This window comes from Euprymna scolopes, chromosome 43 (genome assembly GCF_053919585.1).
Source record: "Euprymna scolopes isolate OS-2025 chromosome 43, ASM5391958v1, whole genome shotgun sequence".
Classification (NCBI taxonomy): domain Eukaryota; kingdom Metazoa; phylum Mollusca; class Cephalopoda; order Sepiida; family Sepiolidae; genus Euprymna; species Euprymna scolopes.
In genome coordinates, this window is record NC_136524.1 from 51,707,865 (window position 1) to 51,725,674 (window position 17,810).

The 17,810-nt window shown below is 33.1% G+C and overlaps 1 protein-coding gene across 1 annotated transcript in view; it reads left to right on the plus strand.

Moving 5' to 3' along the window:
* LOC145268427 (uncharacterized) overlaps positions 1-17,810 on the plus strand; it is a 346,335-nt gene that overhangs the window by 295,423 nt on the left and 33,102 nt on the right. Inside the window, exons 11-14 of the mRNA XM_080123988.1 lie at positions 9,081-9,212; positions 13,670-13,801; positions 16,357-16,479; positions 17,261-17,464. Of these exons, the coding sequence (XP_079980114.1) occupies positions 9,081-9,212; positions 13,670-13,801; positions 16,357-16,479; positions 17,261-17,464 (591 nt within the window). The remainder of the gene's footprint in view (positions 1-9,080; positions 9,213-13,669; positions 13,802-16,356; positions 16,480-17,260; positions 17,465-17,810) is intronic.

Below are 17,810 nucleotides of genomic sequence, written 5' to 3' on the forward strand. Positions count from 1 at the left end.
CGAAAACCGATCAAAGATTTTCCCAAATCTCAGTACCCTGTATATCAAATTTCGAGTCTATAGACCGAAAATTGACAGTTATTGCGTAGGGAAATGTACATACACACACACGTTCACTTATATATATATATCTCCAAGCGTTCAATTAAAGTTACGCTTGACTTTTAAAATATTGAATCAATAAAAAAGCAAGACATTAATTTTCCTTTCCTCGATTGACCAGTTAATCATGTTATAGTATACAAGCAGGGGAGGGGTGGGATTTACCCGGACATAAAATACGCTTAAATATTATATTTTATTTCATATTATTAGATTAAAAAAAAAAAAAGTATTTGGGTGCCGATTTTTTATTTTGGACCCCTTTTGGACCCCTTTTTGACCCCTTGAAATCTATTTTAATTGGCTAAAGACCCATAAAAGAACAGTCAAAAAAAAAAAAAAAAAAAAAAAAAAAACGACCCAATCATTTCAGCCCCTAGCTCTGTTCTGCAACTTTTAGTTTCGGAAGAGAGTTTGAAAATATGGAGATACAGACAGACATCCTTTTATATATAAGATTTTTTTGTCTTGGGCTTACCAGCTCACAGGACCAGAATTCATCTGGTCTGGTGGAGCATCCAGTTTCCTGCTATTATTAGAGATACTGATGCCGCCATTCAGTCTCAAGAGACGATGGATACCCCTTGTAAAGGTAGCCGCATGAATAACTGTGGGGCAAGGATAGTGCTATCCCTAACCACACCTCTCCTGAATCGGCACTGCTGAAGTCCAGTGGCTAGAAGTCTGAGACAACTGGAAACAATGCTGAGATAAGCGAATAGCACATCCAGCACCAGGAATCCCCAAATGGTCACCCATTTTAGTAATGGCCAGGCTCAACGTTGCTTAACTTCGGTGATCTAACAGGAACCGGTGTGTCAACGTGATTATTATCTTGAGATAAAATTACTAAGGTGTACCATACCTCGTATAAGCCAGTGTATGGCAGTGTTGAAGGGATCTTATTTGGTCATTAAATACCATGTCATTTCGAATCTTGTCAGGGTTTACTTATAGGGAAAAGTATCCCCAAGTCTGGTTGTCCCGACAAACTCTTGCATAGAAAGTTCGGAGATATTAAAGGATGATGTCTCGTGGGTAATTCAAAGTCTTTAATTAAATAATGGAAGGTTTAGTTGTCAAGTTCAAAACTTGGATTTTGATTTTTTTTGTGAATAATTAAAAGTCAACGTCACTAAGACAAAAGTTTTTGATCAGTGATTATTGAAAATCCTCCGGAAAAAGGAAAATTCCCAGGATCAGTTTCTGGTTAGCGAGTCAGATAGAGTATCCAGCTAAGTGTTGTTACTGGAAATAACGTCACTGGGAGAAGGTTAACCCTTCCTTGTACGAGCCAATATACAGCTTGTTGAAGGGGTGGGAGAGACCTTATTTGGGCATGAAATACGAAATGTTATTTTGAATCTTTGGCCAGGGTTTACTTGTAGAGTAAGGTATCCTCATGTCCTGAAAAAAAAAAAAACTTGTACAGGGATTGAAGACGCTTGATGGTGTGTGAGTGCGTGTTTCTTAAAGACATTTCGAACATTTATTAATATGGATAGCAAACCGAAAAAGTGGTACAGAAACAATTTTATTATAAAATGTTACCAAAACTAACATAAGGTACTCTTCTACCTACATGGATAAGTTTTGCGTATTTTAACTTATTTTAAAGCATTTATTATGTTTGAAGTGTAACTAGTAACTCTGGACCTTGATAAGTGGTGATTCCTTTGTGTAAAAAAAAAAAAAAAAAAAAAAAAAAAGTGCCGAACACTCAAGTTATAATGACAAAAAAATAGCTGACATGAGACGGTCCTCTTTAGAGACTCGATAATCGCTCAAAACTCGCCTCGTGATGGTTATTGTGTGGATTTCTATCAGTATTGTTTCATTTTCGATCTTTGCGCCATTATCGAAACTCAAAGGAGGGCCGTCTCATGTCGGCTATCTTGTTCTCGTTCTAACTTAGCAACTCGACACTACTTAAGAAACGCTTTACGGCAAAAACTTATCCGGGTATGTAGAAGAGTAACTTATCTTGCCTTTGGTAACATTTATTTGTTATACAATTTTTTTCTTCACCGCTTAGTCGGTTTGTTGTTTATAGTTAAAGTATCTGATTTTTTTTTTCATTGGAAGGTTAAAAAAAAAAGCAATGTTTTCATTTACATTTTTTTTTTTTTTTTTTTGCATGATAAATTTGTTTTACTGTTTGATTTCTTTTCATTTGAAGTTTCTTTTATCTATTTATTTTTCATATTTTTCATGAAAGCTCTGGTTTCCTTGGTAACACTTTCCTTGCGGCTGTTCTTTCTTTCTTTCTCCCAAAAAAAAAAAAAAATTTATTTGATCACTTGTATCTGTAACCTTTGCATGACCCCTCCTCCTTCCGTTTCATGACTAATTCATTTTAAATCAATTTTATTCATACATAGATTCATCAAACATCAACGGTAACGTAGCCAGAAAGTTACGTAGCCAGGCATACAAAAGCAGGCTAAATCAACAGGCGTCATGTACATCTGTAGTTTTGGTTTGCTATGGAGTCTACTCATCTTGCGGGTGTTTGGACGAGATGGGAGCATAGCCGTCTCTTCAGCTTGATATCCAAACATCCATCTAAAGAAAGTGTAACCCGGATATGAGACCTCTTAACCTGGACCCTACAGCTCTCTTATATCCGAGTTAAACTTCTATCATACTTGCTTATATCAGTTACACTGCACATTAACACAGGGTCTAATTTGGGACCAAAGAAAATCTTATATCCGCTTTTCTTATATTCTGGTCTCTTTATATTCGGGTTACACTGGTACAAGAAACAGGATACACCAGTTAAGAAGTACCTTCCATGCTTGTCTTTTTTATGATTGAAAACTGTACGCGTGTAAAGAGAAACTCGCACAAATAACTTCCTAACAATTGAAATTACCAATATCATAGAGTATGCAGACTGAGAAAATTGAGTGAGATACGTGCATTAGAGAGAAACAGATATGCAAGAAAGGTATTAAAAAAATACACATAAAAGAAAGACAACTACATTGGTAATGTTTAGACAGCAGACGAGAAAGAAAATGGCCGCCAAAAAAAAGTTATGTAACAAAAAAAAAAATACAAAATCATGCGGAGTCGGTACGAACGTGCGTACACTCGTACTATTAGTTGAGTCTTACACACAGAAGAGGGAATAAATACGTCTAAAGTTTGATGTTAAAACGCCACACCAATTAAAAAGATGAAGTAAAACAGTATACAACATGTAAAAAAAAAAAAAAAGTCAGAACTCCTTCTCACCAATGCTGCAATCTGTACCAATTCCTCTGAACTTAAACAGCATTCACATCGCTAATTCTCAACGTCTATGCTCTCTTAGCTGTCAAAATCTCGACTCTTGGTCCTCTCCAATGTATCCTTCTTATAGACACTATTCCCCTCATATGCAAATTAATGCCACGTATATTTAAAGAATTCATCTACAAATTTAAATTGTTTTTGTTTTTTTTCCTTTCTCAGTTTCATCATTTGACAGGCTAGAGGCGCTGCCACTTGCATGGGTAGTATATTCTAATACATAACACTTTGTTGGAAGTGCCTCTCACGCAAAGTGTTCTGATTGGATGATCTACCAATCACCCTGTCAGCAAGGACACATTTGTGCTAAATAAAAATAGATGATAATAATAAATATCATATAACCGATTGAGATCCATAAAAATATTTAAAAATATCCCTTAAAAGATTAAATATTAAAAAAAAACGTATGCTTTTATGCATTTATTTTCCTTTTTGCATGGTAATTTTTTTTCATTTTGTTTGTTTTTTATCATTTTTTTTTGGGGGGGGGTCTTTCGTTTTCCCATATTTTCTATTACATCGCTGGTTTCATTGGCAGCATTTTCCTTTTCTTGTCACCTTTTTTCTTTATCAAAATTTAATGCTAAAACTTTGGGGGGGGGGAGGTCGGAGGTCGGGTATTTCTTTATTCTTTTAAAAGACTATCTTTTATTTCAGTTTTCATTCAATATTTCCTGTTTTTTTTCTGTTTTTGTTTTTTTTTAATAAAATGATGACTGCGAATTTTCTGTCAATTGTCCGTTCTTTGGCCACATTTTGGTCATTTGTGTTTGCGACCATTCCTTTGCATGAACGCTGTTTCGTGACTAATTCTTTGCGCACAAATTGCTTCACGAACATCGTTTTCTTGAAGCATCTGAAGATAGACATGATCGACTGTCAGGAAAATACAAATCTCATTTTGTTTTTTATACGAATGTACACCCTCCGTCAAAAGTGAAACCATAATAATGATCCATCAGTGTTAGCACTAATATTCATAGCCATAAACAAAACGTCTCAATCGGTAAAGTATAAAAAATAAGAAAAATGAAAACATTTAAAACTGTCAACAAATTCTCGTCTCTATCTGTACCTAAATCTAAACATAAATTCTATTAACGAAGTTTCTTTCCTAGAACTGTTCGTGTACCTCTATACCGCTGGTCTGTTATCCAGCTGACTACGGCATGGCTGTTTTCAAGTCCAATGAAAACAAGTTCTTATTGAACCACCCCCTTAAATAATCAAATTCTACCCGATTTCCATTACTAACGATCAATACGCTGTTGCCAATCATCAAGTGACTTCCAGACCTTGGTAAGTTTTTACTTGTATGTGTAAAAAAAACAAATCCCGGCTACAAAAAAAGAATCTAATCAATATCTAGCAATCAGATATCTGAGGAATGGTTACAAGGGGGAATACAAACAATTCACTTTTTAAGGTGCCTAATGATCGCTAGGAGCGTTTAATCTGGATGATGGCGTATTTTGTTTCTTATATATGTGTGTGTGCGTGCGTGTACATGTCTCAGTTTACGCAGATTTTTCTTTATGTATGTCGTGTCTACATCTTTCTTTCTCTTTGTCCCTCTGAATGTGTGTGTGTGTGTGTATATACGTTTACTTAAACATTGAATGTGTGTGTGTGTGTGTGTGTGTGTGTATATACGTTTACTTAAACTACATTTTATTAGTGCTTATCATCCATAAGTTACACGTGGCTGTTCGTCATCGTATGTATATTTGTCTCTGTTCATACACACACACACATATATATATATATACACACACACACTCCTGATCCAAAATTTGACACCACTTAAATCTTTAAAAAGAAATCGTTTTTTTTTTTTTTAAGGATAGATTTTAAGCTCCTCCCACTTAGTATTACCAATACTACAACCTAAAATGTTGTAAAAAAAAAAAAAAAAAAAAACTACATTCCAAACATAAGAAATTTACATTTTTATTTTATAATTTATATTTTAGACTCAAAATCAAAATTATAAAACTATAATGATAAATTATAAAACTATAATGATAAATTATCAAAATTATAAAACTATAATGACAAATTATCAAAATTATAAAACTATAATGACAAATTATCAAAATTATAAAACTATAATGATAAATTATCAAAATTATAAAACTATAATGATAAATTATCAAAATTATAAAACTATAATGATAAATTATCAAAATTATAAAACTATAATGATAAATTATCAAAATTATAAAACTATAATGATAAATTATCAAAATTATAAAACTATAATGACAAATTATCAAAATTATAAAACTATAATGACAAATTATCAAAATTATAAAACTATAATGACAAATTATCAAAATTATAAAACTATAATGATAAATTATCAAAATTATAAAACTATAATGATAAATTATCAAAATTATAAAACTATAATGATAAATTATCAAAATTATAAAACTATAATGATAAATTATCAAAATTATAAAACTAGGGATAAAAATTCTACGAAAATTTTGGGAGGCGCATACCAGTGGATATTGACTTTCTATAATGCTCACTTTTCTTTAGAAAGTTGCAAATCAGTTTTACTGCGATTGGCCTGAGCTGTGATCGCTTGCTGAGCAAACCTTGCTTATGGAAATCTAGAATTTTAGCACGCTTAACTTCGGTAACTGTGCTTGCTTTAGGCATGGTGACACCTTTACAGTGATTGCTAATTTGTAACAGAACTTGAAAAAAAAATTATACCTCTGGGTCTAATAATTTTGATCAAGTGTAAAACGCCTTATTTAATAAAAATGTGAATTTCTGAATTAAATGTTTGGAATGTAGCTTTTTCCCCATAAACTTTTAGGTTGTAATATTGGTAACCTTAAGTGGGAGGAGTTTAAAATCTATCCTTCAAAAAAAGGGGTTTCTTTTTAAAGATTTTCAAGTGGTCTTAGATTTTTGTATAGATGTATATTTGTTTGCTTGTTTAGTGTGCCCCTGCGCCTCTCTTTCCCCTCTCTCTGTGTGTGTATATGGCCATGATTATAATTCCAAGTTAATCATTCTATTTAATTTATTTTCATTTTCTCATTTGCTCTAAGAAAATGGTCGATTATATATTGTTTGTAGCGTTTATAGATATCCACCCAACCGACAAAAATAATTGAATTTAAAACGCACTGCTCAACCATCAGGATTTCGTCTGTAAACCTCATGGGTTGCTACTAGTGATGGAATGATTCCAATATTTTACTTGATTCTGTTTTAATTACCGATTCTGTTTTAAAATTCCCTATTTCTGCTTGTAAATTGTATTGTTATGCTGACTAAACTCGTGTATTAATGACCTGAAGGCTTCATCTCTGACGCAGATGTTAGATTCTTAGAAAGCAACACCTGTCATTAACTTTCATCCGAAAGCAGATACATCATTGAATTCCTGGCAAAAGTTCATTTAGAATAGAGGTGACTATGTAAAAAAAAAAAAAAAAAAATCTCTCACAAAAGACTGCTTGTTTTAATCGTACCACTACCATCTGGCCTTTTGGCCAAGATCAAAGTGTAGTTTTTTGTTCATTGTTGATTTTCAATGTATTTTTAACATGAATAAAGGATTTAATATCTCAAAGTGTAGTATCTGTTCTTCAGATGTGGCACTTCCATTTCTCGTTCTCTTTCAGTGGAGAAGTCCTTCACAACTGAGACTATTTTTATTTTTTTACTTTTTCTCCACTTTAAAAAACGACCCTGGTGTCTAACTCTATCCCGTGGGGAGGCATTGTAAATAGGTACAATCTTTGTAGCACTCCAAGTTTTTTTGTTTTTTTCTTTTTTTAGTAAAACAGAAATTGTAGGCCTTACATTTGGAACGACCCTATTATTTAATTATCTATTATTTAGTATCTACACACATGCGTTTCATCCTTGTGAAATCTTCAATGTAGAGATATCTATTCAAACCAGTCAAACGATCTGAGCGCCTAAACAAGAGCTTTATTTAACTCAAAATGCCTTAACTATTGCCAACATCTACGAACGAGACGAGAAGTAAATCCTAATTTATGCGCCAGGTAAGCAGACAACTATATTGTTAACCAAACGGAAACTTGCATTTATAACTTAGATTTGACGGCTTCTATTATAAAAGGCCTAGCCGAAAAGATTGGGAGGGGGGGGGCTACAAGTTATTATTTAATGACATTTAAGGACTGGATCAAAAAACAACTAAAATTTGTTGACCAAATAAAGAACACATGAATGTCCATGAAGTTCGTCAAGTGTCGTCACGAGAAAATCATTGTCAGAATGATGTAATTTTGTCTGCGGGACTGGAAATGCCATGTTCGTGATTCTGGTGCTTGTGATTGTTGTCAGATGTCATCCCTAATGTGTTTGTGTGTGCAAACCTTGATTTCAGTGAGAGCTGTGTATATAAAGGAAATGTGTTTAGAATTGTCTGATCTCTTCCCTGCTTCCTTTGTTCCAGCTCGTTGGTCTAGTGGTTTTCATCAATTTACTGTTTTGATACCTCATCATTATAACATTGCTTCATATTCTAGCAGAACTCTCTTTATACCGACTGCTTTTTTTTTGTTTTTTGTTGTTTTCTTTTGGGGTTGTTTTCTTTTGGGGTTTTTTTTTGTTTTCTTTTGGTTTTCTTTTTGTTTTTGTTTTTTTGTTTTTTGTTTTTTTTTGGTTTTCTTTTGGGTTTTTTTATTTTCTTTTGGGTTTTTTTATTTTCTTTTGGGGTTTTTTATTTTCTTTTGGGGTTTTTTATTTTCTTTTGGGGTTTTTTATTTTCTTTTGGGGTTTTTTATTTTCTTTTGGGGTTTTTTGTTTTCTTTTGGGGTTTTTTGTTTTCTTTTGGGGTTTTTTGTTTTCTTTTGGGTTTTTTTGTTTTCTTTTGGGGTTTTTTTTGTGGGGGGGGGGGATTTTTTTCTGTCTATAGCCTTTTTCCAAGACTAGGATATCAATGGGCATCTTCTGTCTTTGCGCTAATCATCTTTCATTCCTTTACTGCTGCAGTATTAGCCGAAACTATTTTTCTGACAGCTATCAGTTCTTGAGGCGATATCAACTACTGATGATGCTATCCAAGTATATTGGGGGGGGTGCTCCCTCTTGTGTACTGGCCTAACAAATCCTACTACCGAACCTTGTCACATTTTCCCCACAGTGGGAGAACAGTAAATAACCAGCCTTTTCCGATCTGGCACAACTTTATGACTAAATATATTCATGTTAGCTTGTATTAAATGTAATTTAATCCGGATGCATATTCCCCAACAGAAATTCACTCTGCTATTTAAACAAGCGAAACTTTCAGCTAAGTTTAGATGATTTTTTTTTTTTTACATTAATATGATCTATGTTATCCATTGCTTTGCATTCATAGCTAAATTAAAGTATATATATTTTTCAGTTATTTTATTTATTATTTATTTTTTTGCCAAATCAGACTCTTTTCAGAGTAAATGTTTCGGTGGTACAGGTATTGATATTCGTGATATTGTAATTTTTTTTCTAGCTTAATAACAGTAACTCTATAAGATGTCCATGTTACCCCCATACGGATCTTTGAAAAATGGTGATTCATCTTAAAGAGACACTCTCCCCGTCCTTCCCCCCCCCCACCACCACCATTTTAAATATTTTCTCAAAAGAAAAACGTTAATATTTGTTTCTGACCGTAAATTCTATTGCAGGAAGTAGAAACATTTGCGGTGATAAAGTTTGTGACGAAAATGCTAGATGTGTCTACAATATTGACATCAAAGGACCGTCTTGTGAATGCAATTCTGGCTATGGAGGAGATGGAATGACATGTGAACTTATCGGTAAGTCATATATATATATATATTTATTTATTTATACAAACATGTACAAAAGCAACACTGACATGACAATGTTTCGATCAATAGCCATTAAAACTACGATCTCCTCAGGCAAAGAAACTTTTCTTTAGTTGTCCACATTGAACACACACATATATATACACACACATATATATACACACACATATATATACACACACATATATATACACACACATATATATACACACACATATATATACACACACATATATATATAATATATATATATAATATATATATATTACAAAATTTAAAGGTTTAAAGACAAAACAAGTGCAGAATCACTTCCAATAAATAAAAATGTTTATTAAAATTCGATATTTCGATTCATAATAGAATCTTCATCAGAAAAATCCAGTTTTTTTTTTTGTTTTTGTTTTTTTACGTGCCATGGCGATGGTAAGGCTTAGCATGTCTTCCTTCAGATGTTGAAGCATAAGGGTTAGGTGTTCAATACAGTGGGAAGCGCTGGTCGAGCGCCTATGTATGAACTAATAGAAAGTTCACTGTTTATTTATTTATTTTTTTTAATGAATGTTCATTTAAGAAAAATTCTGCAATTGTTTGGTTTTTAAAACGTTAAATTTTTTAATTTGGTATTCTAATATCAACAATGCTTACTACAAACAATGGATTTTCTATTGATGATGAAAAATAAAATTAAATAAATTACAATATTGATCCATCAAATTCAAACAAGGAGTTATAATAAAGATCGTTTATCCAGAGATTTTCAAAGAAACTCTTTTCATCAGAAGAAAAACATTAGTAAAAAAAAAAAATGCCTCACTGATTAGAATAAATTTGAAAAAAATATAAAAATACATGAGAAACATTTTGGAAAATAAAAAGCATTTTCAATAGAATAACAGATCCAAAAAGCCAATCAACTAATTACCTAGTCAGTCAATTAATAAAATAGTAATCTGTGAAGCCAGAAGAAGACTATATCCACAATGAAGAGAATACCGTCCCAAATGTGAAGGAATTTCGTGAAATCCAAAAAAGGTCAATTAGTCCAAAGAAATTGTACTCCATAAGTTCCAAAATGTATCAACAATAAAATTAAGTGATCGGGATATAAATTCTAAGAAAGCATTGAAGGCGGAAAGAGCCAACTTCTACACTTACTTCAAACCAATTTCAAACAAATTCAAACCATCTTGGACCCAACTCTTTTCCTGATCTACATTAATGATCTTACAAATCACATCCTTACATCATTCGTAGACATTTATGCTGATGACACTACCATTTATGGTAGCACATCTAAGACAGTAAACGATCAAGTTCTCTCCGATTCTCTCTCCTCTGATCTTGAGCAAGTGGTACAATGGGGTAAGGAGTGGCTGGTTACTTTTAATGCATCTAAAACCAAGCTTTTATCTTTACATCAACGTTCTGATCCACATATGGCATCAATTGAAATGAATAGCTCTCGTCTTGGGGAAGCTCCATGTTTTGATAAGCTTCTAGGCTTCACCTTTACTCCTGATCTTAAATGGACCACGTACATCAAATCTGTTGCCAAGGCCGCTGGAAAAATAGTGGGATCTTTCTATCGATCCAGTAGATATCTCACTGCTGATGCAATTCTCTATCTATATAAGAGCCAGGTACGTCCAAGGATGGAGTACTGTTGCCACATTTGGGCAGGAGCTGCTAGAAAGGACTTGTCCTGTCTTAATAGAGTTCAAAATAGACCGTAGCCTCGTAGGAGATATCCTTTTCTCTTCCCTGCAACCTCTCTCACAGAAGAGATGTTGCAAGTTTCTCTGCTTTATCGTCATTTTCATGGAAAGTGTTCGACTGAGCTTCACTCTATGGTCCCCTCTCGCCAAACTTTCACAAGAAACACTTGTCTAGCTGAAAACACTATCAAATATTTCCCCCACTCTTTATCTGTGCCTAAACCTAAATGTAGATTCCATGAACAAAGTTTTTTTCTTAGAACTGCACGCCTGTGGAATTGTCTTCCGTTTGCCTGATTTCCAGCTGACTACAATATGGTTGTCTTCAAGTCCAATGTAAACAAGTTCTTGATGAGCCATTCTACTTAAGTTAATAAATTTACTGAATTTCTATTACTAACGATTACTATATTGTTCAATTAACTACTGTACACTTTTCTCTCTTATTCTTGAGTGGTCTCTGGTCTTGATAAGAGGTTATAACTATGTAAAAAAAAAATTAAAAAAAAAAAAAAAATCTGACTTTAGGCCCGTTAATAACAACTACACACATTCCAACTTAAAATATAATGAAATGAAGGCCATAAAAATATGAAAATATTTCGAGTACGTAATGTTTGTACAGTATCGAATTGTAAATAAAGTTATTTCCAATTTAAAAAAAACATGACCCGCTTTTCAGTAAGCGAAATCATAGTTAATAAAATATAAAAAAGTTACATAAAAACATTTTAAATCTCAAATTTAATCAACATAAAATAAATGCTATAGATGTGTGTGTGTGTGTGTGTGTGTGTGTGCGTGCGTTGTGCTATAAATTCACATGTTTTGCGATATATAAAAGCCAGGTACGGCCAATGATGGAGTACTGTTGCCACATCTGGACATGAGCTACTGGAAGCAGCTTATCCTGACTAGTGGGGGATGCCATTTTCACTTCTCCTGAACCTCTTTCCCACAGTAGAGACGTTGCAAGCCTGTCTCTGCTCTATCCTTATTTTCATGGCAGGTGCTCGTCTGAGCTCTATGCCCCCCCCCCTCGCCAAACTTTCACGAAAAACACTCATCTAGCCAAAACCACTATCAATATCTTCCCCCACTCTTTATCTGTGCCTAAACTTAAACGTAGATTCCATGAACAAACCTTCTTTCTTAGAACTGCATGCCTGTGGAACTCTCTCCCGTTTGCCTGCTTTCCAGCTGACTACAATCTGGTTGTTTTCAAGTCCAATGTAAACAAGTTCTTGATGAACCGTCCCCCTAAGTAATCCAATTTACAGAATTACCACTATGTATGATAACTAAGCTAAGAACCCATTGACTAATGTACACCCATTAACCATTATCCTCGAGTGGCCTCTGGACCTTGATAAGTGGTGACTCCTTTGTAAAAATAAATAAATAAATAATTCAGATGTACTTCCTGCATGAAATGAATTTCTCCAGATTTGACAAATTAACGATACTTTCACTTGACTTGCATACATACGCTATAGAACACTGTCACATGATTGAAAACACTTCTGCCATTTTTTATGGTCTTGGGTCACTCTCTCAGCTGTCAGGAACGACATGTCTGTATCGGCCCATGTCGTTGGTGTATCTTTCTCTTGATATTTCTGTAATAAAATCTTTTATATACTTTTTTTTTAGAAAGCTGGCGACTGGCAGCCGGGAAACTTGTTTCAACTGTTAATCTCCCTTTTACAAAAGGTCCTGGATATGACCTTAAACTATATCCAGTAGTGAGGCCCCAGCTTGCGGGCTTTGGGAAGTATGGAGCCACCCTTTAATTGCCATTGCTCCCAGGTCCACTCTGACCTGGAGTGGTAGTATCTGTTAGGGTCCCAACTATGGGTTAAATAGAAACCGACTTGAAAACAACAAATATATTCTATTAAAAAATTTTTCTTCAGTCTTTGGATTCGGCATTAAATAACCTGAAAAGGGTTGATATGCCGTAAAACAAAAACAATCAACCAAACCTTTTGCAAAAATAAAAAGAAAAAAACACATTGCTGATGGATCCGTTAATATTAAGCTGCTTTCTGATCTCTGTATTTCTTAGTATATCTTGCAGAATTACTACATAGATAATCCTTAAACAGTTCATATTCTGCCAAATGTAGTCCATGGTTTACATGCTTGTACAGCAATAAAGCGTTGATTTTTTTTTTTCTCCATCCTGCTCCATATATTTTCTTTTACATATCCAAATGCTGAAGTTGATATTTCTCATCTTCTGCGAATGTCAGATGAGGATCCTGGAGGAACTATTGAGCTGAGTAACACAAGATCTTGTATTCCATTTTTTTTTTTTTTTTCATTTTTTTTTTTCCTTCATCATGGCCACCTGGAAAATAACGTAGCCAACTGTGGGCACGTTGTCTGGATTTTATTTTTATTCCCCCCCCCCAACTTCTCTCTCCCTTTCACTTTTTCTCTTTTTTTCTGTATTTTTCTCTTCGTTCTCCTCTTGCCTTGCCTTATTTCCCCCCTAATAACAGTTCTCTCTGAAAACTGAATAAGTATTAAGCATAAATGTGGCTGGTAATTGCTTGTCATCAGTTCATCCCAAGACAGCTTCCAACTAATAAAAATTGCGAAATTTATATAACAATTGTGGAAAGGCAACTGTCTCTTAACATGGTTGTTTTTTTGTTTTTTTTTTGAGCCGTATTATTGTAAGTTATTGTTTTCTGATTTTTTATGTTTTTCTTTCCGCAGAATATGGCTGCCATGAAGTAAACAATTGTGGAGAAAATGCAAAATGCACTTACAACATGGAAGAGCAGAAATACAAATGCGAATGTGATGATGGCTTCAGTGGAGATGGATTAACATGCACGGAAACAGACTGTAAATTTCTTCATTTTTACTTATATTTCTACTCGTACTTGAATTCATGAGAAATTTCATCATATATATATATATATATATATGATCCAGGACTATCCATTTATCTAGTGTTTCCTTTTCAAATTAAATATGTTTTTAACTCATTTCAAAGTGTTTTTTAACATTTCATTAACTGTTTGCTCATATTATAAGCTCTATTTCCTATTTGGTATTATCGAGCTTTTATACCTGGCTGAGATAAGTTTATAAATATTAATTCTTTAATATTTATAATTTACTTTAATTTTACCATCTTGGATCATTTTGGTAAATTCAATTGTAATTTTCATATATATATATATATATATATATATATATATATATATATATATATATATATATACTAGTAGGGAGACAAAAAGTTGTCCGAGAGGATCAATAAATGTTCCACTGAACTCAAATCTATCGTTCTCCATTGCCAAACTTTCACACAAAAAAAGAAATTCCATTAGCTACAACCACTATATGCGATTTCCTCATTCTCTGTGCCTAATCTAAATAGATTCCATAAAAAGTTTCTTTTCCAGAACTGCCCGCCTGTGGAATATTGTTCCACTAATCTGCTTCCCGGTTGAATACATGATAATCTTCAAATCCAATGTAAACAAGTTCTTGAGCCGTCCTCATCCATAATCAAATTTTACCAAATTTCCTTAATTCAATATCATTTCAATAAAGTAGCAAAGTATTACAACAGAAAACATTATTTCCCGAAACATTTATTGAATTAGTTTTTTCTTTTTTCTTTTTTTTTTTTTTTTATTAAACTAGCTAGAATGGAGGACAATCCAAAATTAATGCTTGTTTCTTATACCGAACTTTTTCTAGCAGTTCAAAGCAAGTTCAATAAAATAACGAAGTATCACAACAGAAAAATATTAAATTACGAAACATTGGATTTCGATTGTCAAAAATTTTTACTCTAAAACAGGGTTCGCACAAGCTGGAAAACTCCTTGAATTTTGCCTTGAAAACAACTTATTTCTATTACCTTTAAAATCCTTGAAAATATGAAAAATATCTTGTGAAAGCCTTGAAACTCATTCTTTATGTCCAGTAAAAATGTGTGTCAAAATCTTAAGATGAAAATAAATACTATTAAATTATTTTTAAGTATTAATAAAAAATACCATTAAACCATTTTTTCTTTTTTAATATTGGAAATAAAATTAAAATACATTGTTTTGAAATGACATCGTACTACTGTGGGTATAAGAGTTATGCCCCTTTATCATGAAATGTTTTCCATATAACATCGAGTAGTTTCATGATAAAGGGATATAACTCTTGTATCCATAGCACCGGAAATTTAAAAGTAAAACGAACACAGTGTAGATCAATTTTCAGTGAGGAAAATAATTGCGCTTGGTTGGCCAAATATGTGTGTCAGAATGTAAATATGATTGTCGAGAACCATATTGTTTTTTATGTGAATGAAAATTACTTTTCCTGTTGTCAATTATTAAGTTATTAGGTTTATTATATCATTGTTTATATATCAAATTTTGTTTTGAAAACTTGAATCTTGTTTGGAGATGGCATTGAAACACTTAAAAGGCCTTGAAAAAGGATAATGAAAATGAATATTGAAAATCTGTACAAACCTTGTAACAGAAGACATTATTTACCAAAACGTACTTTTTTTTTTTTTTTTTCTCAAATAAAATGTAACATTTTATATATAAAAAAATGCACAAATAAATTATAACATTCAGTTTAGAATATTATTGAATGGATGGAATATTATATAACTTTAAGAAATTATTAAATAATGTAAAATGCAACGATCAAATTGGAATATTCTGGAATGTTTAGTTTTTTTTTAATCAATAACTGTATTTGCAAAAGTTGCAATTTTTTTTAAAGATAGATTTAACAAAAGAAGTCTTAACAATTGTAACAGTTATTTTTAAATATTTTGATATGTATGAATTTCTTTGTCTTTTTTTTATTATTTTGATTTTTTGTTAAATAAATCCTGTGTTCCCCATTCATATATCTCCATGCGCCTGTAAAATATCAATGTTTCTTTTTGTCTAAATAAAAATTTTAAATGTATTAAAGTTAAGGGCATCTATATCCATTTTCGGGAAATTTATTCAAATTACAAAAGCATTTGGATTGTTTCCCCTTTTTTCAGATTTTTTTTTTTTTTTTTTTTGTAATACAGAAAAAAAAGCACATTTCTGCTTAAATGTTCTCAGATCTCAGCCTGATCAGAGAGAGAACTAGATTCATTGGTTTCAATTGAATGGCTAAGGATAAAATATTCAGTAATGCTTATTTTTTAATGCCAAAACTGGGATACTGCGGCACACATATGAAGTCCTACCTGGTGTTATGGAGGATAGTGATATAGAAAAGGTCAGGAAGATCCGTGTTATTACCATGACTAGATAATGATATTGTAAAATTGGTTTAATTTGAAATGTCAATTGTATGGCATATTAACCTATTAATGCTAAACAATATTCACAAAATTTTCCAAATTAAAATCCGATATCTTCTTTTTTCAGTGGTAATTAACTGTAAACATTGTGACGAAAACGCCCATTGCTTTTATGACTCTGCAAGATTGTTTTATCGTTGCCGCTGCAATGAAGGTTATACCGGAGATGGAAGAACTTGCACAGCTTTTGGTAAACAAGCTTATATTTTATTTTCTAACTTAAAAAAAAAAAAAAAAAAAAAAAAAAACAAGTAAATCCTTTCTATAATGGAAATTTCCCCATAAAAATATATACGTGTGTGTTTTCATCAATCCGCTGTTGTAACACCTTGCTATACAACTTATTCCAATAGCTTCTTTCCAAGAACGGCAATGTTGTGGAAATCTTTTCTTGCTGACTGTTTTCCTCCTACCGATAACATTAGTCTTTTCACGACTATAGCTAATAGGCAACTCCCATCTTTGTGATAATCATCTTTCGGTGTTGCTAGCTCCTTACATCAAGTGGCTTCACATCTTGCATGGAGTGACTGCCATAAAAAATGATTCATGAATATCGAAGCTGATGGAGTGGGAAATTTTGTGAGCTGATTCCTGCCACTGCACCCCTTCTGTTTGACCAGGAATTTCACCTGTGCATTGCTCACAGTTTCTCTTTTGCAAAAATTTCACTTGGGTCGGGAAGATTTTCCACGGGGTCTTTTGTGTATAACGCAATGTCATAGGAGAGTCACTGCAAGAATTCCACCATTTCTCCTTCCTAGAAAATTGAATCCACTTAATCTGTTTGTTCTTTTTTTTTGTGTGTGTGTGTGTGTGTGTGTGTGTGTGTTTTTTTTTTGTTTTTTTGTTTGCACATTAAAGATTCTTTTTATTTTTAGCTCATGCAAAACGTGAGAATTATTCTCCTAATAACATTTTCAAACTAATTCCGAATATTTTCAGAGCTATTTTTTATTTATTTTTTAAAGACTCCTGCAATAAATGTTCACCTGATGCTGAATGTCGATATGAACAAACCACTCAACGGTATGTCTGCAAATGCAAGCCAGGTTACCGAGGCAATGGTTATGAATGCCGAGCTGAGCGATGCCCTAACTGCGGAGAGAATGCTCACTGTGATATTGATCGCCAACGAAATGCTTATGTTTGTAAATGCGATGCTGGATTTGTTGGTAAGAACTAATAATTAAAACGGCCTTTTTCTACGGCTATCTCAAATCTTTTCCCTCATAAACAGTCTCCTGTGTTAGCCTGTATTTTGTTTCATGCGTTTGGCTGTTTCTCTCTCTCTCTCTCTCTCTCCCTCTCTCTTTCTCTCTTCCTCTCTTTTTTAAGCCTCTCCATATCGCTCTCTCAGCCTCTCTTTCTCTCTCTCTCAGCATCTCCATATCTCTTTCCCAGCATCTCCCTGTCTCTCTCTCCGAGCATCTCCCTGCCTCTCTCTCTCCATCTGCCTATCCATGTCTCTCTCTCTCTCCATCTGCCTCTCTCTCTCTCTCCATCTGCCTCTCTCTCTCC